At 41.7% G+C, this 27865-nt stretch overlaps 1 protein-coding gene across 5 annotated transcripts in view; it reads left to right on the plus strand.

Moving 5' to 3' along the window:
- Window positions 1–27865, plus strand: part of USP39 (ubiquitin specific peptidase 39) — a 35891-nt gene continuing 8026 nt past the window's right edge. For 2 of the 5 annotated variants that reach the window (XM_068564877.1, XM_068564876.1), the window contains exons 1-10: window positions 1–305; window positions 10510–10579; window positions 11850–11944; window positions 13146–13282; window positions 14449–14601; window positions 19144–19369; window positions 20995–21072; window positions 21966–22033; window positions 22775–22963; window positions 27657–27799. In XM_068564877.1, coding sequence (XP_068420978.1) covers window positions 38–305; window positions 10510–10579; window positions 11850–11944; window positions 13146–13282; window positions 14449–14601; window positions 19144–19369; window positions 20995–21072; window positions 21966–22033; window positions 22775–22963; window positions 27657–27799 — 1427 coding nt within the window. In that variant the 5' untranslated portion in view covers window positions 1–37. Of the gene's footprint in view, window positions 306–776; window positions 797–9978; window positions 10036–10509; window positions 10580–11849; window positions 11945–13145; window positions 13283–14448; window positions 14602–19143; window positions 19370–20994; window positions 21073–21965; window positions 22034–22774; window positions 22964–27656; window positions 27800–27865 lie in introns of those variants that run through there. The other 3 variants (XM_068564879.1, XM_068564880.1, XM_068564878.1) reach the window with 3 other exon arrangements.

The raw sequence follows: 27865 nt of genomic DNA on the forward strand, positions 1-27865 counted from the left end.
CTGGAATCTGTGCCGGGCGACTCGGCTGGTAGTGGTGATGTCCGGCCGGTCCAAGCGGGAGTCTCGTGGTTCCACCCGCGGGAAGCGCGAGTCCGAGTCGCGGAGCAGCTCGGCTCGTGTCAGACGGGAGCGAGATCGGGAGCGGGAGACCGAGGCTCCGAGCTCCCGGGGCAGTCCGGTGCGCGTGAAGCGAGAGATCGAGCCGGCGAGCGCGCGCGAGGCCCTGGCGCCCGTGGTCCCGGCGGTGCGGGTGAAGCGGGAGCGCGAGGCCGACGAGGACTCGGAGCCTGAGCGGGAGGTGCGAGGTGCGCGGGGCCGGGCGCGGGTTCCATTCTCGCGTTCTTCTTTTTCTTTTTCCAACCTTCTCTCCCCACGGGGAAGTCACACTCCACTCGCGACCCGACTCCGTTTTAATGAGGATAGTACTAGTCTTGATCAGGATTGTAGCTATAGCATTTCTAACAGTAATAAGAACAGCAGCTTTCCTTTATCGGATGTCTAATGCGGGCCAGGCGCTGTGCTAATTGTTTTACAGGTGTTCCTTCCTTTTAGTTTTTTACAAAATACCTGAGGAGTGAGTCCTGCTGTAATTTCTGAGCGGAGAGCCTGAACGCTGTGCACTTGGACCACACTGCCCTGTTATCCAGGGCCGTAGCAGCCAGGAGGTATGGATTCTAGTCCTGCCTCTGAGACTGAGTCACGGTGGTTTGGGAAAGTGATTTTCACGTGTCTGTCCCTCTCTAGGTTAACGGAAGGAGTCCTGGAACCCATGACCTTTGAAAGCCTTAATAAGCCAGTGAGTCTGTCAGTTCCCATCCGTGACTGTACCCTCTGCCTCTTTCTGCTGGACTCATTCTGCTTCTCTTAGTAATTTCTGGAGACCTCTTGGCCAAGCCATGGTACTCTGTAGTGTGTACACTCTTTTCCAACTTTTGATATCTTACCAATCATTAAGTAGGTTTCTATCGTTTCTGAAGCTTTTCCTGTTTACCTCAATTACATCTTTTCCTTCTCTGAACTTGGAACTTCTGCCTTGAATATGTTCCTATGTACTTGTTTTCTGGTAGGTTAGCAGGTGAACATATCACAAGGCTACATGTTAGGGACAGTGTTCATTGGCCGGGGGGTGGTCTTCATTCTCCAGGATTTTATAATTCTGTCTCTGCACCTGGTAATCTGTATAAGATTATACTCTTATGTTAACTCTTAAATTTCTAGCTCAGGGTCCTGTGTTTGACATGTTTTTATATTACCCTCAGGGTCCAGAATAGCACCTTGCTTGTGGTAAGTGCTTGATAAATGTTCCTTGAATAATCTAGTTAATAATTTCAGGGTATTCTTTGATTTCCTTTACTTAAATATTCTGTCAGCCTCACGTTTCCCTTTCTTTGGAAGAGAAATTGTTTCTTAGATATTTTGTATAGTTATGGTAAGGAGATTGTTTTCTCTGGGACACACTAGGATCCCAGTTGAGGTTACTGCTGGGTTTTTTTTTTCGTTTTTATTTTTTTCATGAAATAGATCGTAGGTATTAAGATGAGCTAAATGTCATGCACATGTATAGTTTAAAGAAGAGTGTGGATATATACCTTAAATCTACCACTTGTCAAGAATTGTGAAGGGTCTGAGATTTTACCCTTTTTGTACGCTACCAAGTTAGCCTGCCCGTGGTTTCACGGATGCTGATGGAAGACATGGAGCTATTGGGCTTGAGACAGCTTATTGCAGCAATAACAGTAGCCAGAATATAGCATTGTCACTTCCCTGAGTCAGTTCCCACAGCGCAATACGATGAGAACCCATACACACAGTGGGGGTCCTCACAGGACGAGAACTCTGAGCTTAGAGAACCCAGACCTTCTATAATGGGCTGTGAGCTTGCCTCCCCTTTGCTCTGTAGGGACACACTGTCTCCTACTTCCAAAGCTATAGAAACAAACTTCACTATACAAACAACTTTGACAAGATAGTCTGGAGGCAGTCAGTGCCTCTGGTCACAATATGTGCAGAAATTCGAGAGACCCATGGAGAGTTGCCTCCCGACGCTGTTCAGCTTAAGAAGTGGTACTTAACCAGTACCTTAGAAGCTCCCATAGGCCCCTTCCCAGTTGCATCTGCCTTCCTTGCTTGCTTGGGTAATCACTGAATTTTTTCTAATCATTTCTACTTTTATTATTTTATTATTTACAGTTTTACCTCACATACACGTCCCTAAGTAGAACTGTATTTTATGTTGTATTTGTTATAAATGGAATCATACTATATGTTGTCTTCTGTTTTCCCTTTTTTTTTTGCTAGCCATATGGTTGATGTTTATCTGGGTAGATGTTCATGGCAACACTGTTCTATTGATGATATACCAAAACATATTCCTTCCATTTTTTTTTTCTTTTCTTTTTTTTTTTTTAAACATCTTTATTGAAGTATAATTGCTTCACAATGGTGTGTTAGTTTCTGCTTTATAACAAAGTGAATCAGCTATACGTATACATATATCCCCATATCTCCTCCCTCCTGCATCTCCCTCCCTCCCACCCTCCCCATCCCACCCCCCCAGGCGGTCACAAAGCACCGAGCTGATCTCCCTGTGCTATGTGGCTGTTTCCCATTAGCTATCTATTTTACATTTGGTAGTGTATATATGTCCATGACACTCTCTCACCCTGTCACATCTCAACTCTCCCCCTCCCCATATCCTCAAGTCCATTCTTTAGTAGGTCTGTGTCTTTATTCCCATCTTGCCACTAGGTTCTTCATGACCTTTTTTTTTTTTTTCTTAGATTCCATATATATGTGTTAGCATACTGTATTTGTTTTTCTCTTTCTGACTTACTTCACTCTGTATGACAGACTCTAACTCCATCCACCTCATTACAAATACCTCCATTTCATTTCTTTTTATGGCTGAGTAATATTCCATTGTATATATGTGCCACATCTTCTTTATCCATTCATCCGATGATGGACACTTAGGTTGCTTCCATGTCCTGGCTATTGTAAATAGAGCTGCAATGAACATTTTGGTACATGACTCTTTTTGAATTATGGTTTTCTCAGGGCATATGCCCAGTAGTGGGATTGCTGGGTCGTATGGTAGTTCTATTTTTAGTTTTTTAAGGAACCTCCATACTGTTCTCCATAGTGGCTGTATCAATTTACATTCCCACCAACAGTGCAAGAGTGTTCCCTTTTCTCCACACCCTCTCCAGCATTTATTGTTTGTAGATTTTTTGATGATGGCCATTCTGACCGGTGTGAGATGATACCTCATTGTAGTTTTGATTTGCATTTCTCTAATGATTAAGGATGTTGAGCATTCTTTCATGTGTCTGTTGGCCAGCTGTATATCTTCTTTGGAGAAATGTCTATTTAGGTCTTCTGCCCATTTTTGGATTGGGTTGTTTGTTTTTTTGTTATTGAGCTGCATGAGCTGCTTGTAAATCTTGGAGATTAATCCTTTGTCAGTTGCTTCATTTGCAAATATTTTCTCCCACTCTGAGGGTTGTCTTTTTGTCTTGTTTATGGTTTCCTTTGCTGTGCAAAAGCTTTTAAGTTTCATTAGGTCCCATTTGTTTATTTGTGTTTTTATTTCCATTTCTCTAGGAGGTGGGTCAAAAAGGATCTTGCTGTGATGTATGTCATAGAGTGTTCTGCCTATGTTTTCCTCTAAGAGTTTGATAGTGTCTGCCCTTACACTTAGGTCTTTAATCCATTTTGAGTTTATTTTTGTGTATGGTGTCAGGGAGTGTTCTAATTTCATACTTTTACATGTACCTGTCCAGTTTTCCCAGCACCACTTATTGAAGAGGCTGTCTTTTCTCCACTGTATATGCTTGCCTCCTTTATCAAAGATAAAGTGGCCATATGTGCATGGGTTTATCTCTGGGCTTTCTATCCTGTTCCATTGATCTATATTTCTGTTTTTGTGCCAGTACCATATTGTCATGATTACTGTAGCTTTGTAGTATAGTTTGAAGTCAGGGAGTCTGATTCCTCCAGCTCCATTTTTCGTTCTCAAGATTGCTTTGGCTATTCGGGGTCTTTTGTGTCTCCATACAAATTGTGAAATTTTTTGTTCTAGTTCTGTGAAAAATGCCAGTGGTAGTTTGATAGGGATTGCATTGAATCTGTAGATTGCTTTGGGTAGTAGAGTCATTTTCACAATGTTGATTCTTCCAATCCAAGAACATGGTATATCTCTCCATCTATTTGTATCATCTTTAATTTCTTTCATCAGTGTCCTATAATTTTCTGCATACAGGTCTTTTGTCTCCTTAGGTAGGTTTATTCCTAGATATTTTATTCTTTTTGTTGCAATGGTAAATGGGAGTGTTTTCTTAATTTCACGTTCAGATTTTTCATCATTAGTATATAGGAATGCAAGAGATTTCTGTGCATTAATTTTGTATCCTGCTACTTTACCAAATTCATTGATTAGCTCTAGTAGTTTTCTGGTAGCAGTTTTAGGATTCTCTATGTATAGTATCATGTCATCTGCAAACAGTGACAGCTTTACTTCTTCTTTTCCGATTTGGATTCCTTTTATTTCTTTTTCTTCTCTGATTGCTGTGGCTAACACTTCCAAAACTATGTTGAATAATAGTGGTGAGAGTGGGCAACCTTGTCTTGTTCCTGATCTTAGTGGAAATGGTTTCAGTTTTTCACCATTGAGGACAATGTTGGCTGTGGGTTTGTCATATATGGCCTTTATTATGTTGAGGAAAGTTCCCTCTATGCCTACTTTCTGCAGGGCTTTTATCATAAATGGGTGTTGAATTTTGTCGAAAGCTTTCTCTGCATCTATTGAGATGATCATATGGTTTTTCTCCTTCAATTTGTTAGTATGATGTATCACATTGATTGATTTGCGTATGTTGAAGAATCCTTGCATCCCTGGGATAAACCCCACTTGATCATGGTGTATGATCCTTTTAATGTGCTGTTGGATTCTGTTTGCTAGTATTTTGTTGAGGATTTTTGCATCTATGTTCATCAGTGATATTGGCCTGTAGTTTTCTTTCTTTGTGACATCTTTGTCTGGTTTTGGTATCAGGGTGATGGTGGCCTCGTAGAATGAGTTTGGGAGTGTTCCTCCCTCTGCAATATTGTGGAAGAGTTTGAGAAGGATAGGTGTTAGCTCTTCTCTAAATGTTTGATAGAATTCACCTGTGAAGCCATCTGGTCCTGGGCTTTTGTTTGTTGGAAGATTTTTAATCACAGTTTCAATTTCAGTGCTTGTGATTGGTCTGTTCATATTTTCTATTTCTTCCTGGTTCAGTCTCGGTAGGTTGTGCATTTCTAAGAATCTGTATTTCTTCCAGGTTGTCCATTTTATTGGCATAGAGTTGCTTGTAGTAATCTCTCATGATCGTTTGTATTTCTGCGGTGTCAGTGGTTACTTCTCCTTTTTCATTTCTAATTCTATTGATTTGAGTCTTCTCCCTTTTTCTCTTGATGAGTCTGGCTAATGGTTTATCAATTTTGTTTATCTTCTCGAAGAACCAGCTTTTAGCTTCATTGATTTTTGCTATTGTTTCCTTCATTTCTTTTTCATTTATTTCTGATCTGATCTTTATGATTTCTTTCCTTCTGCTAGCTTTGGGGTTTTTTTGCTCTTCTTTCTCTAATTGCTTTAGGTGCAAGGTTAGGTTGTTTATTCGAGATGTTTCCTGTTTCTTGAGGTAGGCTTGTATTGCTATAAACTTCCCTCTTAGCACTGCTTTTGCTGCGTCCCATAGGTTTTGGGTCGTCGTATCTCCATTGTCATTTGTTTCTAGGTATTTTTTGATTTCCCCTTTGATTTCTTCAGTGATCACTTCGTTATTAAGTAGTGTATTGTGTAGCCTCCATGTGTTTGTATTTTTTACAGATCTTTTCCTGTAATTGATATCTAGTCCCATAGCGTTGTGGTCGGAAAAGATACTTGATACGATTTCAATTTTCTTAAATTTACCAAGGCTTGATTTATGACCCAAGATATGATCTATCCTGGAGAATGTTCCATGAGCACTTGAGAAAAATGTGTATTCTGTTGTTTTTGGGTAGAATGTCCTATAAATATCAATTAAGTCCATCTTGTTTAATGTATCATTTAAAGCTTGTGTTTCCTTATTTATTTTCATTTTGGATGATCTGTCCATTGGTGAAAGTGGGGTGTTAAAGTCCCCTACTATGATTGTGTTACTGTCGATTTCCCCTTTTATGGCTGTTAGTATTTGCCTTATGTATTGAGGTGCTCCTATGTTGGGTGCATAAATATTTACAATTGTTATATCTTCCTCTTGGATCGATCCCTTGATCATTATATAGTGTCCTTCCTTGTCTCTTGTAACATTCTTTATTTTAAAGTCTATTTTGTCTGATATGAGAATTGCTACTCCAGCTTTCTTTTGATTTCCATTTGCATGGAATATCTTTTTCCATCCCCTCACTTTCAGTCTGTAAGTGTCTCTAGGTGAAGTGGGTCTCTTGTAGACAGCATATATATGGGTCTTGTTTTTGTATCCATTCAGCCAGTCTGTGTCTTTTGGTGGGAGCATTTAATCCATTTACATTTAAGGTAATTATCGATATGTATGTTCCTATTCCCATTTTCTTAAATATTTTGGGTTTGTTATTGTAGGTGTTTTCCTTCTCTTGTGTTTCTTGCCTAGAGAAGTTCCTTTAGCATTTGTTGTAAAGCTGGTTTGGTGGTGCTGAATTCTCTCAGGTTTTGCTTGTCTGTAAAGGTTTTAATTTCTCCATCAAATCTGAATGAGATCCTTGCTGGGTAGAGTAACCTTGGTTGTAGGTTTTTCTCCTTCATCACTTTAAGTATATCCTGCCACTCCCTTCTGGCTTGCAGAGTTTCTGCTGAAAGATCAGCTGTTAACCTTATGGGGATTCCCTTGTGTGTTATTTGTTGTTTTTCCCTTGCTGCTTTTAATATGTTTTCTTTATATTTAATTTTTGATAGTTTGATTAATATGTGTCTTGGCGTGTTTCTCCTTGGGTTTATCCTGTATGGGACTCTCTGTGCTTCCAGGACTTGATTAACTATTTCCTTTCCCATATTAGGGAAGTTTTCAACTATAATCTCTTCAAATATTTTCTCAGTCCCTTTCTTTTTCTCTTCTTCTTCTGGGACCCCTATAATTCGAATGTTGGTGCGTTTAATGTTGTCCCAGAGGTCTCTGAGACTGTCCTCAGTTCTTTTCATTCATTTTTCTTTATTCTGTTCCGCAGCAGTGAATTCCACCATTCTGTCTTCCAGGTCACTTATCCGTTCTTCTGCCTCAGTTATTCTGCTATTGATCCCGTCTAGAGTATTTTTAATTTCATTTATTGTGTTTTTCATCATTGCTTGGTTCCTCTTTAGTTCTTCTACATCCTTGTTAAATGTTTCTTGCATTTTGTCTATTCTATTTCCAAGATTTTGGATCATCTTTACTATCATTATTCTGAATTCTTTTTCAGGTAGACTGCCTATTTCCTCTTCATTTGTTAGGTCTGGTGTGTTTTGACCCTGCTCCTTCACCTGCTGTATGGTTTTTTGTCTTCTCATTTTGCTTATCTTACTGTGTTTGGGGTCTCCTTTTCACAGGCTGCAGGTTCGTAGTTCCTGTTGTTTTTGGTATCTGTCCCCAGTGGCTAAGGTTGGTTCAGTGGGTTGTGTAGGCTTCCTGGTGGAGGGGACTAGTACCTGTGTTCTGGTGGATGAGGTTGGATCTTGTCTTTCTGGTGGGCACGTCCACGTCTGGTGGTGTGTTTTGGGGTGTCTGTGGCCTTATTATGTTTTTAGGCAGCCTCTCTGCTAATGGATGGGGCTGTGTTCCTGTCTTGATAGTTGTTTGGCATAGGGTGTCCAGCACTGTAGCTTGCTGGTCGTTGAGTGAAGCTGGGTCTTGATGTTGAGATGGAGATCTCTGAGAGATTTTCGCCGTTTGGTATTACGTGGAGCTGGGAGGTCTCTTGTGGACCAGTGTCCTGAAGTTGGCTCTCCCACCTCAGAGGCACAGCCCTGATGCCTGGCTGGAGCACCAAGAGCCTTTCATCCACACGGCTCAGGATAAAAGGGAGAAAAAACTAGAAAGAAAGAAAGAGAATAAAATAAAATAAAATAAAGCTATTATAATAAAAAAAAAATTTTAAGAATAAATGTATTCAGAAAAATTTTTTTTTTAATTTTTCAAAATAGATTTATTAATTTTTTATAGTAAAAAATAAGAAAAAAAATTATTAAGAAAAAATTTATTAAGAAAAAAATTTTAATTTTTTAAAATAAAAAATATGAAAAAACTTATTAAAATTTTTTTTAATTTCTAAAAATAGAAAATAAGGAAAAATTATTAAGAAAACATTTATTAGGAAAAAAAATTTTTTTAAGTAAAAAAAAAAAAAGAAAACACGGACAGACCTAACCCTAGGACTAATGGTGAAAGCAAAGCTATACAGACAAAATCTCACCCAGAAGCATACACATATACACTCACAAAAAAAGGAAAAGGGGAAAAATTAATATATCCTGCTTCCAAAGTCCACCTCTTGAATTTGGGATGATTCGTTGTCTATTCAGGTATTCAACAGATGCAGGCACATCAAGTTGTTTGTGGAGCTTTAATCCGCTGCTTCTGAGGCTGCCGGGAGAGATTTCCCTTTCTCTTTGTTCGTACAGTTCCCAGTTCCCGGGTTCAGCTTTGGATTTGGACCCGCCTCTGCTTGTAGGTCGCCTGAGGGCGTCTGTTCCCCGCCCAGACAGACCGGGGTTAAAGGAGCAGCTGCTTCAGGGGCTCTGGCTCACCCAGGCCGCGGGGAGGGAGGGGTACAGAGGAGGCGGGGCGAGCCTGCAGCGGCAGAGGCCGGCATGACGTTGCAACAGCCTGAGGCGTGCTGTGTGTTCTTCCGGGGAAGTTGTCCCTGGATCACGGGACCCTGGTAGTGGTGGGCTGCACAGGCTCCCGGGAGGGGCGGTGTGGAGAGTGACCTGTGCTCGCACACAGGCTTCTTGGTGGCGGCAGCAGCAGCCTTAGCGTCTCCTGCCCGTCTCTGGGGTCCGCGCTGATAGCCGCGGCTCGCGCCCGTCTCTGGAGTTCGTTTAGGCGGCGCTCTGAATCCCCTCTCCTTGTGCGCTGCGAAACAAAGAGGCAAAAAAAAGTCTCTTGCCTCTTCGGCAGCTGCAGACTTTTTCCCGGACTCCCTCCCGGCTAGCACCGAAGCCCGAGCCTCAGCTCCCAGCCCCGCCCGCCCCAGCGGCTGAGCAGACAAGCCTCTCGGGCTGGTGAGCGGGCTGGTGAGCGCTGCTCGGCCCCTCTCCTCTGTGCGGGAATCTCTCCGCTTTGCCCTCTGCACCCCTGTGGCTGTGCTCTCCTCCGTGGCTCCGAAGCTTCCCCCCTCTGCCACCCGCAGTCTCTGCCCACGAAGGGGCTTCCTAGTGTGTGGAAACCTTTCCTCCTTCACAGCTCCCTCCCACTGGTGCAGGTCCCGTCCCTATTCTTTTGTCTCTGTTATTTCTTTTTTCTTTTGCCCTACCCAGGTACGTGGGGAGTTTCCTGCCTTTTGGGAGGTCTGACATCTTCTGCCAGCGTTCAGTGGGTGTTCTGTAGGAGCAGTTCCACATGTAGATGTATTTCTACTGTATCTGTGGGAAGGAAGGTGATCTCCACGTCTTACTCTTCCGCCATCTTGCCCCTCCTCCTCCTTCCATTTTTATATGTTGTAGACATTTGGGTTGTTTCCATTTGGTCTCTTTCAAATATTGCTGCTGTAAATATTTTTTAGTAAAGCATTCCTGATGGCACATGTGCAAAAGTTCTCTAGGGTATATAAGTAGAAGAGAGATTGCTGGGCCAAAAGGTCTGTGTATTTTCAGCTTTGATCTTGCTGTACTATTTTCTAAGAGGTTGTAACAGTTTATACTCCCACCAGCAGTTACATGAGCATTCTCATTGTTCTTCATATTCGCCAACACTTGGAATTGCCTGATTTTATTTTTTCCTCTCTGGTAGGTGTGAAGTGGTATATCATTGTGCAAGGAAATTTGCATGTTCTTGATTACTGGTGAGGTTGAGCATCTTTTCTTTTCTTTTCTTTGTTTTTTTTTTTTTTTTTTGGCCATGCTGTGAAGCTTGCAGGATCTTAGTTCCCCAACCAGGGACGAACCCCAGCCCCCTGCAGTGGAAGCACAGAGTCCTAACCATTGGACGGCCAGGGGATTCCCAGCATTTTTTCATAAGTTTGAGGGCTGTCTTCCTCATTTTCTTTTGGGTTGTCTTTTTTTTTTTTTTTTTGTTAATCTCTTCACCAGATTTCTTTATGTAATTGCAAGCAATTCCTTTATAGGTTATACGTGTTTCAAGTATATTCTCTCAGTTTGTGGCCTGTTCCGTTAAGTGGGCTTTTTTGGTGTTGTCTGGCTACCTGTACAGGAGCTCATCCTGATTAATTTTTCCCATTTCTGTGTTTGTTTGTACTGGTAGTTGACCCTGAGTATGGGTTTCCCATTTTCACAGCTTTTGATGCTTTTCCTTTCAGCAAAGAATGGCCGCATGGATTCTGAGGATCGGAGGAGCCGCCACTGCCCCTACCTGGATACCATTAACAGGTCGGTAGCACAGGAATGCCTAGGGCAGCAGCAGAACAATGGAGTCTATGCAGAAAGTTCTTTGGACTGTACGTTAAACAATACGTTCAAAAACTTTATCTCTTTTAAAGCTTTCTGCCCAGAAAACTGTGCTTCTTGCCTTGTTTTTTAATCTTTGCCCTCCAATTTAAAGTGTCAGAGAGCAAGTTGTTTTAGGGTGGGCACATGCAGAAAGAGCCTTTAGCTCATTTTGAATTTGTATGTGGAAATAAAGGGATATGTGGTGTCGATGACAATAGCAAATTTAAATATTATTGAGCACTGACTGTGTGCTAGGTACTACTCTAGGTGCCTGGGATTCAGCACAGGAAAAACAGACAAAAATATATCCTAAAGCAGAGGTGTTTACCCCATCTTGGTATTCTTTGATCCCAGATGCATTTTAGGATGGTTTTTCATTTATGCTCTAGGGTGGCACTGTCTAATGGGCTTTTTTGCAACAATGGAATTGCTCTCTAAGGGCTGTCCATTGTGGGAGGCACAAGCTACTTGTGGATATTGAGCGCTTGAAATGTGACTTGAGGAACTGAATTTTAAATTTTATTTAATTTTAATTATTTTACTTTTAAACACCAATAGCCGTGTGTGGCTAGTGGCCCCTTTGACTGACAGTGCAGCTTTCCTGGGACCACTACCAGTTAATTAGAGTTAATGCTTGAGAATGAATCCCCTTGCCACCTGTGAATTCAGTGGAGGTAAATTTTCTTTTGTCACTTAACCCGCCCAGTACTCATATATCATTACTTTGCACTTGAACAGGTAGATCTGTTGGTAGGTATTCCCCTAAAGTTCTTCAGGCTTCCCATTTATTTTTATGGACAAAAATAAAATTTTCTTTTGTGAAAGGGTTTATTCACTCTTTTTATGTCCTTCCTTTAATGTCTTTTAATTTGGAATGCTGTTGGGGCCCTGTTACTTTAGTCCTACTTGTGGCTTTTCCTCCAGAGAAAGTAATGGAGAATTCTCAACTGCTTGTGAATACTCAAAAGAAAGAGAGTCGTTGGTGGAGATACCTTTGCACTGCTTTGGGGCTTGGTGGGTGGCGGTACTACATTAAATGCCCAGGTAAGGAAGAGTTAATGTTCCCCACGGTTTGTATGTGATTGTTGAACTGTTCTCTGAAGGCGGCTGCGTGACTGCAGAACAGGGAGCCAGCGACACTGCTTCGCTCAGGTGCTCACCTAGGCAGCCATCCCTGTTAATTGTTTCTGTTTTGTTTTGGTTCTCTTAGGAGTGTGCTGGACTTTGACTTTGAGAAACTGTGTTCCATCTCCCTCTCGCATATCAATGCATATGCCTGTCTGGTGTGTGGCAAGTACTTTCAGGGTAAATAAATGTTTTGCATCACATTTTCAGCACTAGCCACAGTTCTATTCAGGGATTTTTTTTTTTTTTAAGTAAGTAAGCTGCTGTTAGGAGTCGTGTCTAATAAGCCCTATCTTTGTTCCCAGGAAGTTGGAATACTCTTAGAAAATCCACAGGAGGTTCTCTGATTGGTCAGAACCTGAATACATGTGAAAGCGAGAAAGAACTAGCCATATGAGAGACTATGTAGGAAGTATCAGAGACTCTGGGTTTTTGAATCTCTGATGTTTTCTATACTTACGTCTTTTTCTGAGAATCCTTTTACTCTAGGGACTTTTTCATTCTGTTCTTTTCTGGAAATTTATTATTTCAGTCCATTCAGAGCAAGCAAATGTTTTGTACACAGTATAGTGGAGGATTCAAAAGAAATATAAACTACATTCTTTGCTCTAATAAGGATCTTATAAACTGTCAAGGTTAACACGTAAAACAATCAGCAAACTCTCTTAAGACCATAAAGATTACGGCTGGCCTGTGTGGCGCTGAGTATAAATAGGGATGATAGGAGTTGAAATATGCAAAGATCATTGTTAGCTGGAGTGTTTGTGTAGAGTTCACGGAGGAGGTGGAACTTGTACTCTGTATGCAGGACGTAGAGTTTGAATAGGTTAAGGGTGAGATGCTCTAGAAAGGAGTGGCAACGTGAACAAAAGTATGTAGGTACAGGATTGTCGTGAATGTGGACAGTTGAAAAATCAGGACTAAGTGATGATGGACCGTCACAGATATGTACGTGTGTATGTGCAAATCTGCGTATGCATGCACGTACATGTACTGTATATAAATATATGTGGATATTCCTAGTTTCTAATACATGAAACTAGTTCATATACATAAACACATGCATATATACACACAAACACACACATATACACACACACACGCACAAATACACCCACACATATTTTCTGTGTTCATGTATATGAAATTAGTTCCCTTATGTCTTGTGCCATCTAGGGAATAAAGATAACGTGCTATTCTTTCTTGCTGATTTTTGTGATGAGAGGAGTTCATGTGGGAGGTTCCTTTCGTGGATGGCGTAGTACTTTGTTTTTGCTGATATTAACATGTTCTGGTACGAAATAATGAAAGGAAAATTACCCCTCATCTGTGTGATTATGGAGTCTGCCCTTCTCTCATAGCCTTTCACTCTTCCCTACAGGCCGGGGTTTGAAGTCTCATGCCTACATTCACAGTGTCCAGTTTAGTCACCATGTCTTCCTCAACCTCCACACCCTCAAGTTTTACTGCCTCCCAGACAACTATGAGATCATCGATTCCTCGCTGGAGGATATCACGGTGCGTGTCCAAGAGGGTTGGTTTGGAACTAGTTATCCTGGGAGCCACCCCAGGGCTCCTGAGGATCTGCCCCACCCAAGGTCAGGGAAGAGTCTCAGTCCCTTGTGCTTCGAGAGGCTCCTTTCGCCTTGGGAGGAACCAGGGAAACAGAGTAAGGAGGTCACAATTCATAATTTTGGCCCGTGGTCTACAGTCTAGCTCTCATTTCTGCTTTTAATGTTGAGGGTTAGGACTGAAGAAATATTGCTACTTTTCAGTTAGGGTGAAAGCATTTTTGTGAAATAAATTATCCTTCCATATTTTGGAGTAGGGATGTGAATTGGGCCTGCTGTAGGACAGTGGATACCAAGAGGTATACCAGCTTCCGGCTACTTTTGACATGATGCTGCCAGAATGGCCAGCATGTCCATCTGTGGGCTCTGGTCTGTGACCTGTGCCAAGAGTCACTGCACTTAAGTGGGGAGTATGGAAATTGAATTGAATTGAATTGAATGCTCAATTTATTAAGGAAAGCTTGGTGTTCAGAGTATTTGAAACACTACTTACTCCACTTCATAAGTTTTATAATATTCTATTAAAGTTGAAGTTAAAGTGGTTAAGGACAGTATTTATAGACGGAGAAGCTGAAAGGAATTCAAGCTTTCAAAGTGAGTTAGTGGCGACCCCTGACCAGTGTGTGACATGATGACCCTCATAGCTCTAGGACAGGGAAGGTTCTGATCCTGCCCCTGCAGCCACAGGGAGTCCTGAGATCTCAGTCCTGCACAAATAGGAGGTGACACTCCTGCTCCCGCACCGGGCCCACGTGCTGGCTCTGTGTGAGGTCCCACCTGGGACTCAGACTCCTGCCTCCTGCAGACTTGAGTGTCCTGCAGCTTCTCCCTGTTGTTTGTCATGGGTTTGGCTGGACCTGCGGTCTGAGGAAAGGCCTGGGGTTCAGTGACTTTGGGTTAAACACAGAGATCACCTTCTAAATGAGCAGCGTGGAGCGGGCCCATTCCATGTTACCTCAGTCCTTAGACCTACTGTTGGAAGCCCTTTGGGTGGGTGGTGAGATGTTCACGACCAAAGTATCTTTTCTTTTGGCAGAAATTGCTGTTGCGGATATATCTTGTGAACTCTGTAGACTGCCCTAAAACAGCCTAGGATTTTCTCTTGCTTTGCAGTATGTGTTGAAGCCCACTTTCACAAAGCAGCAGATCGCTAACTTGGACAAGCAAGCCAAGTTGTCCCGGGCATATGATGGCACCACTTACCTGCCTGGTATCGTGGGCCTGAATAACATAAAGGCCAACGACTACGCCAATGCCGTCCTTCAGGTAGGTTGGAGGTGGGAACCATGAGGGAGGTGGTAACCCGGGAACACTGTGAAGCTTGGCTAAGAAACAGCTGCCTTCTGGTTGAGTGCAGTCAGGTGGTCCTTAGACCCCGAGTCTTGCCAAGGACTCTTCTTGGGTGTTTGTTCTGCACCTAGCAGAACATTCCTGTCTGCTTGAGGGGCTGCCGCCAAATGGTGGGCCTGTTCTAGCCTCTGGAGCTTCCAGGGAATGGGGGATGGAGCTGCGCGGGGCCTGCAGTACGAAGTAAGAGACATATGAGCTAGATGATGCTTTTTCTTTTCATGGTGCAGATGTTCATTGTGTTGGCTCTGTGATGTCTCTGTCCTGCCCCTGTGCTGAAGTCCTGCAGTGGGAAAGACAGAAAGCCAAAGTTGTCCTGTTTGCAATTGTTTTGCTTTTTTAAAAAATTACATAAGTAATATGCGCATATTGTAGAAAAATTAGAAAACGTTGGTAAGCATAAGAAAATAAATAATCATCCTACGTCACTCAAAAAAAATTGGTTAAGAAAAACTATAAACAAGCACTTGTGTAGGGGGAAGATATAGAAAGTATAAAACAAAAGCTTCATTCCTTTCTTTCTCTAGTACTCTGTCCTGGGATAGTTAGCAGTATAGAGACCTCCAGAACTTTATTCTAAACGCATGTACACACATGCATTATATCCTGTCATGTGGTAGTATTATGGTTTATTTTGTTATTTCCCAGTTGATACATAAAATTTCACTTGTCTTACATTTTTATTTCTGTTACCAGTGTTGCAGTGAGTATCTATATATATAGTCTTGCATTTTTTGTGACACTGTTACATTTGTTATATTTCTTTTCTAGACTTGAAAAATGCTCGTATTGTTTAATCTATAAAGTAATGTAGTATGTATATGTATCTCTATTTTAACTGAAAAGCATATTATGAAATCAATAAATATTCTTGGGCAGCATCCGTAATGATTACATGTCAATCCGTTTCGTTGAATTTAATTTATTTAACCTTCTCTTCTTCTTGTATTAATGCACCTTGGGCCTAGATTCTAGGCTGTAGGGGGTTTGTAGCAATTTACAAACCCACCAGCAACACAAAAGGGTGTTTTTCTTTTTCTTTTTTTTTAAATTGAAGTATAGTTGATTTACAGTGTTGTGTTAGTTTCTGGTATACAGCAAAGTGATTCGGTTATGCATACATATATATATACCTATTCTTTTTCATACTCTTTTCCATCATGGTTTATTACAGGATATTGAATATAGTTCCCTGTGCTATACAGTAGGACCCTATTTATCTATTTTATTTTATTTTTTTTTTTTATAGATTTATTTATTTTTATTTATTTATTTATTTTTGGCTGTGTTGGGTCTTCATTGCCGCGCATGGGCTTTCTTTAGTTGCGGAGAGCGGGGGCTACTCTTCATTGTGGTGCACGGGCTTCTCATTGCGGTGGCTTCTCTTGTTGTGGAGCACAGGCTCTAGGTGCGTGGGCTTCAGTAGTTGTGGCACGCAGGCTCAGTAGTTGTGGCTCGTGGGCTCTAGAGCACAGGCTCAGTAGTTGTGGCGCACAAGCTTAGTTGCTCTGCAGCATGTGGGATCTTCCCGGACCAGGGCTTGAACCCGTGTCCCCTGCATTGGCAGGCGGATTCTTCACCACTGCGCCACCAGGGAAGCCCTTATCTATTTTATATGTAGTGGTTTGTATCTGCTAATCCCAGACTCCTAATTTATCCCCTCCCCCACCCTTTTCCCTTTGGTAACCGTAAGTTTTCTATGTCTGTGAGTCTGTTTCTGTTTCATGGATAAGTTCATTTGTGTTGTGTTTTACATTCCACATGTAAGTGATATCATACGGTATTTGTCTTTCTCTTTCTGGCTTACTTCACTTAGTATGATAATCTTTAGGTCCATCCATGTTTCTGTAAAAGACATTATTTCATTCTTTTTTATGGCTGAGTAATATTCCATTGTATATATGTACCACATCTTCTTTATCCATTCATCTGTTGGTGAACATTTAGCTTGTTTCCATGTCTTGGCTGTTGTAAACAGTGCTTCTATGAATATTGGGGTGCATGTGTTTTTTCGAATTATAGTTATCTCCAGATATATGCCTAGGAGAGGTATTGCTGGATCATACAGTAGCTCTATTTTTAGGTTTTTAAGGAACCGCCATACTGTTCTCCATAGTGACTGCACCAATTTACATTCCTACTAACAGTGTAGGAGGGTTCCCAAAAGGGTGTTCTTCATCTTGCATTGTCACTGTTACCACAGAAAAAAACTTTTTCCATTTTTTTTTTAATGTATTTTATTTATTGATTTTTGGCTGCATTGGGTCTTCGTTGCTGTGTGTGGACTTTCTCTAGTTGCGGCGAGCGGGGGCTACTCTTTGTTGTGGTGCGTGGGCTTCTCATTGTGGTGGCTTCTCTTGTTGCGGAGCACGGGCTCTAGGCACGTGGGCTTCAGTAGTTGTGGCACGCGGGCTCAGTAGTTGTGACTCGCGGGCTCTAGAGCACAGGCTTAGTAGTTGTGGCACACGGGCTTAGTTGCTCCGCGGCATGTGGGATCCTCCCGGACCAGGGCTTGAACCCATGTCCCCCGCATTGGCAGGCAGATTCTTAACCACTGCGCCACCAGGAAAGCCCAACTTTTTCCATTTTGATAGGTATGTCCATTTTAATTTACTTTTTCAAAATTCACTTCTAAAGTTGATTCTTATATTTTTTCATGAGTTTTTTGGCCTTATGTGCTCATTTTTCTATTAGTGGTCCATTTTATTGAGGATTAAAAGTATACATATATATATTGGCCTTTTTTTTTGCATATGTTGCACATAATTTGTTCTAGTTCTTTTTTGGCCTTTAAGCTTTGTTTGTGGTATTTTTGCATGAAGAATTTGGTAAAAAATTGTAAAAGTATATCTGTGAATTTTGGTGTCTGCCATTGGTGTCATGCCTGGTCCCTGGAGAGGTCAAATTCTTAGGTGGAGAGAGACTTTGCGGACTGTTTCTCTTACAGCCTCTCGTGGCTTTGTGAAGACTGTTACAGGATGGACAGATAGGATTTGAATATGGGCAGGGCAGTTAGTTTTGGCTTTGTGATGGGTTTCAGTCCCCATAGGAAGTTCTCTTTATTTATACAAATAAGTAGATCACCTGGCTCTGTAGCGCAATGGATAGTACATTGGACTTCTATTTATACAAACAAGGAGATGCACAAATCCTTTGTGATGTTTCCACTAAAATGGGATTGAATGGACCAAGTACTCCATCTGGAGGCTGAATAATTTCTCTCCAAGGACACCTACTGCTTGTATTGTTGCTGAAACCAGAGAGCAACCTCTCTCCACAGCATGGATAACCAAGAATTAGTATAAACTATCCATATGCTTCTCCTTTTTTTGAGAGTAACTCTAAGCAGGAAATCTTGTTTCTTCAGCTGAGCTAAGCTTGTAGGGGCTTTCCTGATCACCTCTATCGTTATCCTGACTTGCATCCTGAGTTATCTTCCCCAGACATGTGGGTCTTCCCCAGAGACACCTGGGTTTATTGTGTTTAACAGCATCCTCCTATCCTTGCTAAAGGAATTACCTTGTCAAAGAAAGTTGTGCTCATGGTAAGCATAGCACTGACGAGGATTCATAAACCCATCAGGAGGGACCTATGGGGAGACTATGCATTTATTTAGGGTCTGTTCTGTGGTCTCCTTCCCAGTTTCATAACTCACACTAATAAGCACGTGTTTCTTCTTGAACTAACATGGCTGGTCTTTATCTTTTTGCTTAATGAGATAAAATTAATTTTTGTTCTCTTAAACCTTTTGACTATTTTCCATCATAACAGAGTACATTCATTTTTGTATACAGTTGTATCGTTTTGTTTTGTTTTGTTTTGTTTTTTGGCCGTGCCACACAACATGCGGGATCTGAGTTTCCCAACCAGGGATCAAACCTGTGCCCCCTACAGTGGAAGTGCAGAGTCTTAACCACTGGACCACCAGGGAAGTCCCTGTATCGTTTTATTACCACCCTCTCAATACCGCATTTGGGGAAGACACCAGGTTTTACTAAGCTGTTTTTCATACTGTTTTAATGTACAGTTGAGAGATGGGGGAACTGTGGTCTCCAGATAGTTCTCTCTGCCCCAGCCAAATACATGGTGAAGAAAGAGTATTTGGGTTTCTAGCCTTCAGTTCCTGTGAATCCAAACATAGTCACAGGTCTAATTAGAGTAAACAAAGGAAATTATTAAGTTGGTCAGCAGATAGGGATTTGAATACCTTTATTTTAAAACTCCTTTGTTATACCCACGTTAGCAGAGTGTCTGCAGAACTGAACTTTCTGTGAAACTCACTATAAAGGATGGTTCTCTAATGTGAACTCTGGGGGGTATTCTCTGGGAGTGCATTTGCTTCTGATTCTTTAAGGCATCACAGGCACAGTTCTATTAGAAGAACTTTAGGTGGACGAGCTTGGCTCCCAGGGGTCCTGAAGAAGGGCTGTGGATTAATCGGAGTGTTCGTTTGATTTCCAGGCTCTGTCTAACGTTCCTCCTCTCCGGAACTACTTCCTGGAAGAAGACAATTATAAGAACATCAAGCGTCCTCCCGGGGATATCATGTTCTTGTTGGTCCAGCGTTTTGGAGAGCTGATGAGAAAGCTCTGGAACCCTCGAAATTTCAAGGCACATGTCTCTCCCCATGAGATGCTTCAAGCTGTCGTCCTTTGCAGCAAGAAGACTTTTCAGATCACCAAGCAAGGTAAGGAAGGAGTAATTCATGTTTTCTGACTTTAGGGCAACACAGCTAGTTTGATGAGCACATTTACTTCCACTTTGCTGTGAACCTGACAGTAGCCGGAGTGAGTGTCCAGTGCATAGTGTGGTTAGGTTCCTCACTCTTCCTTCCTCAGCCTGCCCTGCCCGGAGTCCCAAGCGATTTCAACTGGATAGAAAGTCTGTCTGCTTTGGTGAACTAAACTCTACGACTCAGGAAAACCAGGAGGCTGGGAAAGGCACCAGCCCATATTAAGCGCCTGCCACTTTTGGTTCTCATTTTGCCATGTTGCAGACTAGAATATTCTATTTTGACTATTTTTATCCCTCCAAACTCAATTAGTTATTGCCACATGAGTAGCTCTTAGTACCTGTATCTGATATGATATTCTCTAGCATCCAGGTCAGTTGATTCACCATTCACTCATGGTGCTAGTAGGTTTTAATGCTACCAGGATAAGAAACACAGTTTTTTCTTCCAGGAGCTCCTATTCTAGTGGGGAAGATAGTTACATAGAAAGATGATTACAGGGTGTTAAGTGCTGTGATAGAGGAAGCACAGCATGCTGTGGGAGGGAGCAAAGAGTAAGGACGCCCGTCGAGCACATGGGAGGTGGGCTGGGGGTCAGAGTGAAGAAAGAGACACCTAAGTTTTAGGTAGCGGGGAGACAGGGTGGGGTTGGGCATTCCAGGTAGAGAGGACACTGGACAGGAGCATGGAGGTGCCTGGTGCAGAGAGAAGACTGCATGTGGCTGGACCCTTGGATCCAATGATGAGAGCCGAGGTGGACCAGGTGTTGGGTTTATATGCCACTATAAGGAGGCTGGATTACATCCTGATAACAGTGGGGAGTCAGTGAAGGCTTTTAAGTAAAGATATGCCTTCACATTTTTGTTTTGAAAGCATTCTGGCTGAGGAGTGACTTAAAAGGGAAGTTCAGTAATGGCTTTTAAAATTTTTATTTTAATTTAATTTTTTTTTTTTTTTTTTTAAATATTTGGCCATGCCGCATGGCTTGCGGGATCTCAGTTACCCGACCAGGGATTGAACCAGGGCCACAGCAGTGAAAGCGTCAAGTCCTAACCACTAGACCCAGCAGTCAGTCCCCAACCTTTTTGGCACCAGGGAATGGTTTCGTGGAAGGCAGTTTTTCCACGGACGGGGGGCGGGAGGGTGGTGGGTGGTGGTTCAGGCTGCAGTGGGAGCGATGGGGAGCAGCGGATGAAGCTTCCCTCGCTCGCCCGCCGCTCGCCTCCTGCTCTGCGGCCCGCTTCCCAACAGCGGTCCTCGGCCCCGGGGTTGGGGACCCCTGCACTAGACTACCGGGGAATGCCCAGTCACGGCTCTTGATGGGTGATGAGACTCAGGATTGGAATAGAGATGATAATCGAAGATTTTGGTTGAACCAGAGAGCCAAGGGGAAGAGTAAAGATCAGAAGGCTGGAGTGCCAGCGTGTAGTGGCCAGGTAGAGGAGGATGCCCAGGGGATGGGTGGCGTGGCCGGAGAGGAAGGAGAGACACTGAGAATGTGGAGTCATGCCAACCCGCGTGTGGTTTGGACTATCGTACTGTCTCCCAGCTTTGACGTACCATCTTTCTTTCTTTTCCAGGGGATGGAGTCGACTTTCTCTCCTGGTTTTTGAATGCTCTACACTCAGCTCTGGGGGGCACAAAGAAGAGAAAAAAGAGTAAGTCATGTTATTTTGTGAAAGGGAGCACTTTTTTGTTTGCTTCTTTTAAAAAACGCTTTGCAGCTTCCCATCCTTTTCTTCTTACCTGTTTATCTTTTTGTGTTAGGGTAGCGTCTCTGTATATATGGGCTAAATCTTGTTCCTGAATGGTTTCCTCTCCATTTTTCTTTATTAGAATATGGTTATATCTCATGGCATTTTTAATAAGTGGAAATGGCTATATAATTGTGCTCTAGAAAATCCTGACCCAGTTTCAAACTGAGGGGCCGGGCAGCATGTTGTAGACATGCTAGTGGTGCCAGAGTGAGGGCTTGGTGGGCGGATTGCCTGGCTTGTAACTTGGTGGAACAGACTAAAAGCTCGTCCCTCGCCCTGAGCGTGTACTTGGGGAGATGAGGCTGGCCGCTCTATAGATTCGCAGACCTTGAGTCTCCGTGTTTCTTAGCATCCAGGTTGGCTTAGCACTAGCTAGACATTTTTTATGGATGCCAAAAATAACTCTTAGCTTAGAGACTGCTGAACCAGGTGAATAATTTTGGAGACCTAATGCAGTTTTCTTCTTTCTGTGTTCTGATGGTGTTGGTTTCTTCATGCGGGATTGTGGCCTCGTGCTTTTTCTATCACATAGCCCTGCCACCTCTTCAGGTATCTTCAGCCTGTGCGCCCCATCTCTCTTGGGAAGGAGATAGACATAAAATAATTATGTACACAAATACTTATAAAGGTATAATTTAGTGGTATATGTTACAAAGGTTCTTCTGTGCTTAGTGAGAGCTTTGGGCCTTGTGCTGGAAGATGCTGGTTTATTTCAGAAATTTAGGAGTTAGGACTGTATTTTGGAAATGCTTTCCAAACTGACAGAATTTGCATTTTGATTTCTGTTTGTACAGCTATTGTGACTGATGTTTTCCAGGGTTCCATGAGGATCTTCACTAAAAAGCTTCCTCATCCTGATTTGGTGAGTGGCTTGAACCGAGTTTTGGACCGATTTGTATCACCTGAGGGGATTTAGGGTTGACAGAGAGATGCTTAGATAGCTGGTACAGCCTTTTGCTCCAGGAAGAGGTTCTACGGTACACCTGCCAAGTGGCACTTCCCCTAGGTTCCTGTTGCACCAGGGTGCTTAAGTTTGGGAGGCAGTGGTTGGATATACAGTTGACCTTTGAACAACACAGGTTTGAACTGCACTGGTTCACTTATACGTGGATTTTTTTCAATACATAAAACCACTACGTTTACGCTTAGCGGTTGGTTGAATCCGAGGATGCGGAATCTGCGGACATGGAGGGCCGACTGCAGGACTTGAGCATCCGTGGATTTTGGTAGCCAAGGCAGCTCCTGGAACCAACCCCATAGATACCGAGGGATGACTGATTTCAGCGTTCTGGCCACTGGGTGGTGCTGGCGTGTTTCTTCCAGAAAGCTCAGATAAGCTCTCTAGGTCATCTAAAATCTAGATGAGTTTTTAAAAGAGAGTCTGGTATTTAAATAAAACCTCTCTGAAGATGGGAGCCCGGTTTTTGCATTAATCTAAACAGGTACGAGTGCACGTGAAAGTGCCCAGGCTCTTGGGCAGCCCTCTTGGTTCACTTCAATATTAAATGAAGTAAAGGTAACAGAAGCATCGTTTCTTCCCGCCGGTGGTGTTCGCCACTCTGCTCACGCGTCTTCCCTCCTTTTCCTTCTCTCTCGCTGCTAGCCAGCAGAAGAAAAAGAGCAGCTGCTCCGTAACGATGAGTACCAAGAGACGACGGTGGAGTCCACGTTTATGTACCTGACGCTGGACCTTCCTACTGCCCCGCTCTACAAGGACGAGAAGGAGCAGCTCATTATCCCCCAGGTGCCGCTCTTCAACATCTTGGCCAAGTTCAACGGCGTCACCGAGAAGGTAGCCCATTAGCACACCTGCCCTGCTTGGTACCCCTTTCTCTCTCTTGACGTCTTTCTTTTCATACTTGGAAATTGCCACACGCGTGTAACGCGTTCACTTTGAAGCGTATTGCGTTTACTGAGCCTCCCAGACTTCCTGGTGTTTCACCCCCACCTCTTAACTTGAGTTACAGCGCCTCTGGGTAGTATGGAGAAAGGAAGGGGCTCTTCAGGGTAGTAGAAGCTCACAAAAGTCCGCAAAACTCCCGTCTTTTAAAAGACGTGACATCAGCGTTAAAGTGGAAAAAAAACCAGAACGAAAATACAAATACAATGAAAAAGTTTATTCTTAGTCTACCATCGCTCTGCATCAAGTTAAAGGATTCTTTTTATCTGCTGAGTTAACCGTTTCTTGGTTCAATTCCCTTCTTCACCCTAGGCAAATTTAATCCCTTTTGATTCTTTTAAACTTTTTAACTTTGGCTCTTTTTGTTTTAACTTGATGCCTCATTCTAAACCCTTCCTGCTCCCTTTTTTAGCTAAGGTTTGTTGGTTGTCAGATAGTAAATGCCCATTTCTCCCCCCACCCCCATCCCCTCCTCTCGCTCTCTCTCACACACGCACACGCACACGCACACGCATAGAGACAGGTAACCTAAAATATCTAGCCTGTTTCTTAGGCTCATTTCATTTTGGGGAGGCAAGGGACCTTGGGGCTCATCTAGTTCAGTTTATTTTACTTGGTTTTAGTTTATATTGGTTTTAACTGACAGAGCTGGGGATTTTTTCATCTGACTTTTTCAACTATGCCACATGGTCCCTATTATTACTGTTTGTTCAAATTTAAGTAATATTAAGATTCTCGTGGACCTTCAGTATTGACCCAAATTTATTGTTATTATAATATTACTTAAATCAGTGTAAACGTCAATGTTGGTATAAGCTTTTTATACCTACAGCTTTTAAGCACGTATTAAATTATAACAAACTTTTATACAAACAAAACTTTGAAACCAATACAATTGGTTAATAGTGCTCTTGTAATGTGAGTTTAGCTAAAACCTTGCTGTGTGAATGTGGTACTGATGTCCAGGGTGAAATCCTTCCCCCCAGTATTTTCTCATAAATTCCAGAGAAACCTTTTCAACTTAGGCTATGACATCATTTAGGTGTTAAATCTGTCTATCCTTCACTACTCTGAGATAATTAAAAATAGTGCTTCTTGATGTCAACTTGTTCATAGACACAGATGTGGGCAGTGAAATCTCTTGGCATTTACTTGATTAAAAATTTTTCTTTGCTTTTAGCACAGTATTTTATTTCAGTCACGCAGAGATGAGTTCATATCATATCACCAAAAAGACATTTTTTCCAATAGTGCTTATACCCTTAAATGATCAGAAATTTACTTAAAAGAAGGTGTGGCTGTGGTATGTGTGCTAGAGCTGGAAAGTTTTTATTTCTCCAGCGCTGTCAGGTTACTCATCATGTGGCAATGGAACTTAATTTTTTAAAAAGTAACGGTTCTATGGAGATACAATTCACAGCACCATATACTTAAGTTCAGTGGTTTTTTTTCCTACATTCACAGATCTTTGCAGCCACCACCAGAGTCAGCTTTAGAACATTTTCATCATCGATGTTTTTTATCGCCCTTTAGTTATCATTCCAACCCTCTTGTCTCCCCCAGCCCTAGACAACTGCTAATCTACTTTCTGCCTCTATAGGTTTGCCTCTTCTGGACATTTCATATAATATGTGGTCTTTTGTGATTTTCTTCTTTCACTTAGGGTAGCGTTTTCAGGGTTCATTCATGTTGTAGCATCTATCAGGACTTCATTCCTTTTTGCAGCCAAATAATATCCCATTGTATGAATACACCACATTTTGTTTATTCATTCATCAGCTGATGGACATTTGGAGTTGTTTTCACCTTTCTGCTGTTATGAATAATGCTACTATAAATACCAGTCTACAAGTTTTTGTGTGGACATGTTTTCATTTCTCTTGGGTGGGTATTGGGGAGTGGAATTGCTGAGTCATGTGGTAACTCTTATGGTTAGCCATTTGAAGAACTGCCAGACTGTTTTCCAAAGTGGCTGCACTATGTTATATTCCTACCACCAGTGTATGAGTGTTCCAGTTTCTCTACATCTTCACCAATGTTCGTTATTGTTCATCTTCTAGATTATAGGAATCCTAGTAGGTGTGAAGTGGTATCTCAGTATGGTTTTGATTTGTATTTCCATGATGACTAATGATGTTGACCATTTTTTCATGTGCTCATTGGACATTTGCATATCATCTTTGGAGAAATGTTTATTTAGATACTTCGTGCATTTTTAAAATTAGATTATTTACCTATTTATTATTATTGAGTTGTAAGAATTCTGTATATAATCTAGATACCAGTCCCTTATCAAATGTATGATTTGCAAATATTTTCTCCCATTCTGTGGCTTGCATTTTCACCCTCTTGATAGTATCATTTGAGGCATAAAGGTTTGAATTTTGTTGAAACACTGTCTAGTTTTTCCTTTATAGTGTGTGCTTTTGTTGTCATATGTAAGAATCCATTGTTAAATCCTAGGTCATGAAGATTTACTCTTGTGTTTTCATCTAAGACTTTTGTAGTTTTAGCTCTTACATTTCAGGCCTTTAATTCATTTAAAGTAAATTTTAGTATATGGTGTAAAGTACAAGGTCCAGCTTTATTCTTTTGCATGTGACTGACTGTCTGGTTGTCCTAGTACTATTTGTTGAAAAGACTATTCTTTTCGCATTGAATGGTCTTGGCACCCTTGTTGAAAAATCATCTGACCATAGACATGTGGGTTTATTTCCGGACTCTCAATTCTATTCCATTGACGTATATGTCAAGATCACAGTCTTGGTTATTACTGCTTTGTAGTTAGTTTTGAAATCAGAAACTGAATCCTCCGACTTTGTTCTTTTTCAAGATAGTTCTGGCCATTTTGGGTTCCTTGCAATTCCTTGCACATTCAAATTTGAGGATCAGCTTCTGGATTTCTACAAAGAAGCTAGCTAGTATTCTGACAGGGATTGTGTTGAATCTGTAGATTAGTTTGGCGATTATTGCCATCTTAATAATAGAAGTCTTCTGATTCATAAACATGGGATGTTTTTCTATTTATTTATCTTCTTTAATTTCTTTCAACAATGTTTTATAGTTTTCAGAGTGTGTTTTGAACTTCTTTTAAGTTTATTCCTAAATATTTTATTCTTTTTGATGCCATTGTAAATGGAGTTGTTTTCTTAAGTTTAGTTTTGGATTGTTAATTGCATGTGTGTAGAAATACAGTTGATTTTTGTATATTGATTTTGTAGCCTGCAACCTTGCCAAACTTTTAAAGTGGATTTCTTAGGATTTTCCACATACAAGATCATGTCATCTGCAAACAGAGATAGTTTTATTTCTTCCTTTCCAATCTGGATGCTGCTTATTTGCTTATTTAAGTTTTATTGCCTAATTGCGCTGGCTGGAACCTCTAGTACAGTGTTGAATAGAAGTGGTAAATGCAGACATCCTTATGTCGTACCTGATCTTAAGGGAGCACACCCAGGCTTTCACCAGCAAGTATGATGTTAGCTGTGGATTTTTCATAGATACCCTTTATCAGGTTGAGGAAGTTCTTTCTATCTGTAGTTTACTGAGTGTTTTTCGCATGATAAGGTGTTGGATTTTGTCAAATGCTTTTTTGTGTCTAATGAGATGATTGTATAGTTTTCGGTTATTGCTATTTATTGCCTTATTATTTTATTAATATGAAATGGTACATTACATTAATTGATTTTTGGATGTTAAGCTACCTTTGTATTCCTGGATAAATCATACTTGGTCATGTATAATTGGTGTATAATTCTCTGTTGTTTATGTTGGAATTGGTTTGCTAGTATTTTGTTGAGGATTTTGGCATCCATATTCATAGAAATATTGATCTGTAGTTGTCTTTTCTTGTGATGTGACGCTCCAGAGAGTGATGGTGTCATTGGTATTTCCTCTCTGATTATGATTAGTCTTTCATTCCTATCTCTTAGTTTTTACTGTGCTACATTGTGTTTGTGTTAAGGAAAAGTAAATATATGTTCACTAGCTTTTAAGCCTCTTGGGCTGAGGAGAATGTCCTGGGCCCCCACCACTCCATCCCCTCAAACGTGCTGAGTGAGGCCTCAGTAAGTGTTGCCCACCAGATCGCACTTGACCCACCAGTCTCGGGGCCTTTGAGGAGGAAGGAACGTGGGATGTCAGTTGACAGCTCTGCTGGAAAGCCCTCAGTGATGAGGGGCTCCTCGCCGCCTCATAAGTGCCTGTTCCACAGCGCATGCGGTCTAATGGTCAGGAAGCTCTTCTTTATTTTGAATTAAGTGAGACTCTTCATGGTTTTTAAATTCTGAGCTTTTAGCAAATCCTCTTTCTCACTTGACATTTTTGTTTTCCTTATAGAAAGGAATATCCATGTTACTGTGGCTGGAGTTCAACAGTAAGATTGTGTGCTGGCTGAAATGCGGCCCGCAGTTGAGGTATTTTAGCCGTAGCTAAACAGCTATTCCTCAGCCTTGTAGGTGGTTTCTGGGATCAGGTGTCTTCTGAATTCTACATGTAAGGCAAAATTATATTAAAAAACCCAAAACAAGCCAAAACAAAACTCATGTCCCTGCTCTAATTTGATAATTTTCTTTTCTCTCTCTAGGAATATAAGACTTACAAGGAGAACTTTCTGAAGCGCTTCCAGCTCACCAAGCTGCCTCCATATTTAATCTTTTGTATTAAGCGATTCACTAAGAACAATTTCTTTGTGGAGAAGAATCCGACTATTGTCAACTTCCCTATTACGTGAGTGTTCCCCTCCTTCACTTCCTCTTAGGGGGCATGAGCTTGAATTTCTTTTTATATCTTTGT

The sequence above is a fragment of the Eschrichtius robustus genome, chromosome 15 (genome assembly GCF_028021215.1).
Source record: "Eschrichtius robustus isolate mEscRob2 chromosome 15, mEscRob2.pri, whole genome shotgun sequence".
NCBI lineage: Eukaryota > Metazoa > Chordata > Mammalia > Artiodactyla > Eschrichtiidae > Eschrichtius > Eschrichtius robustus.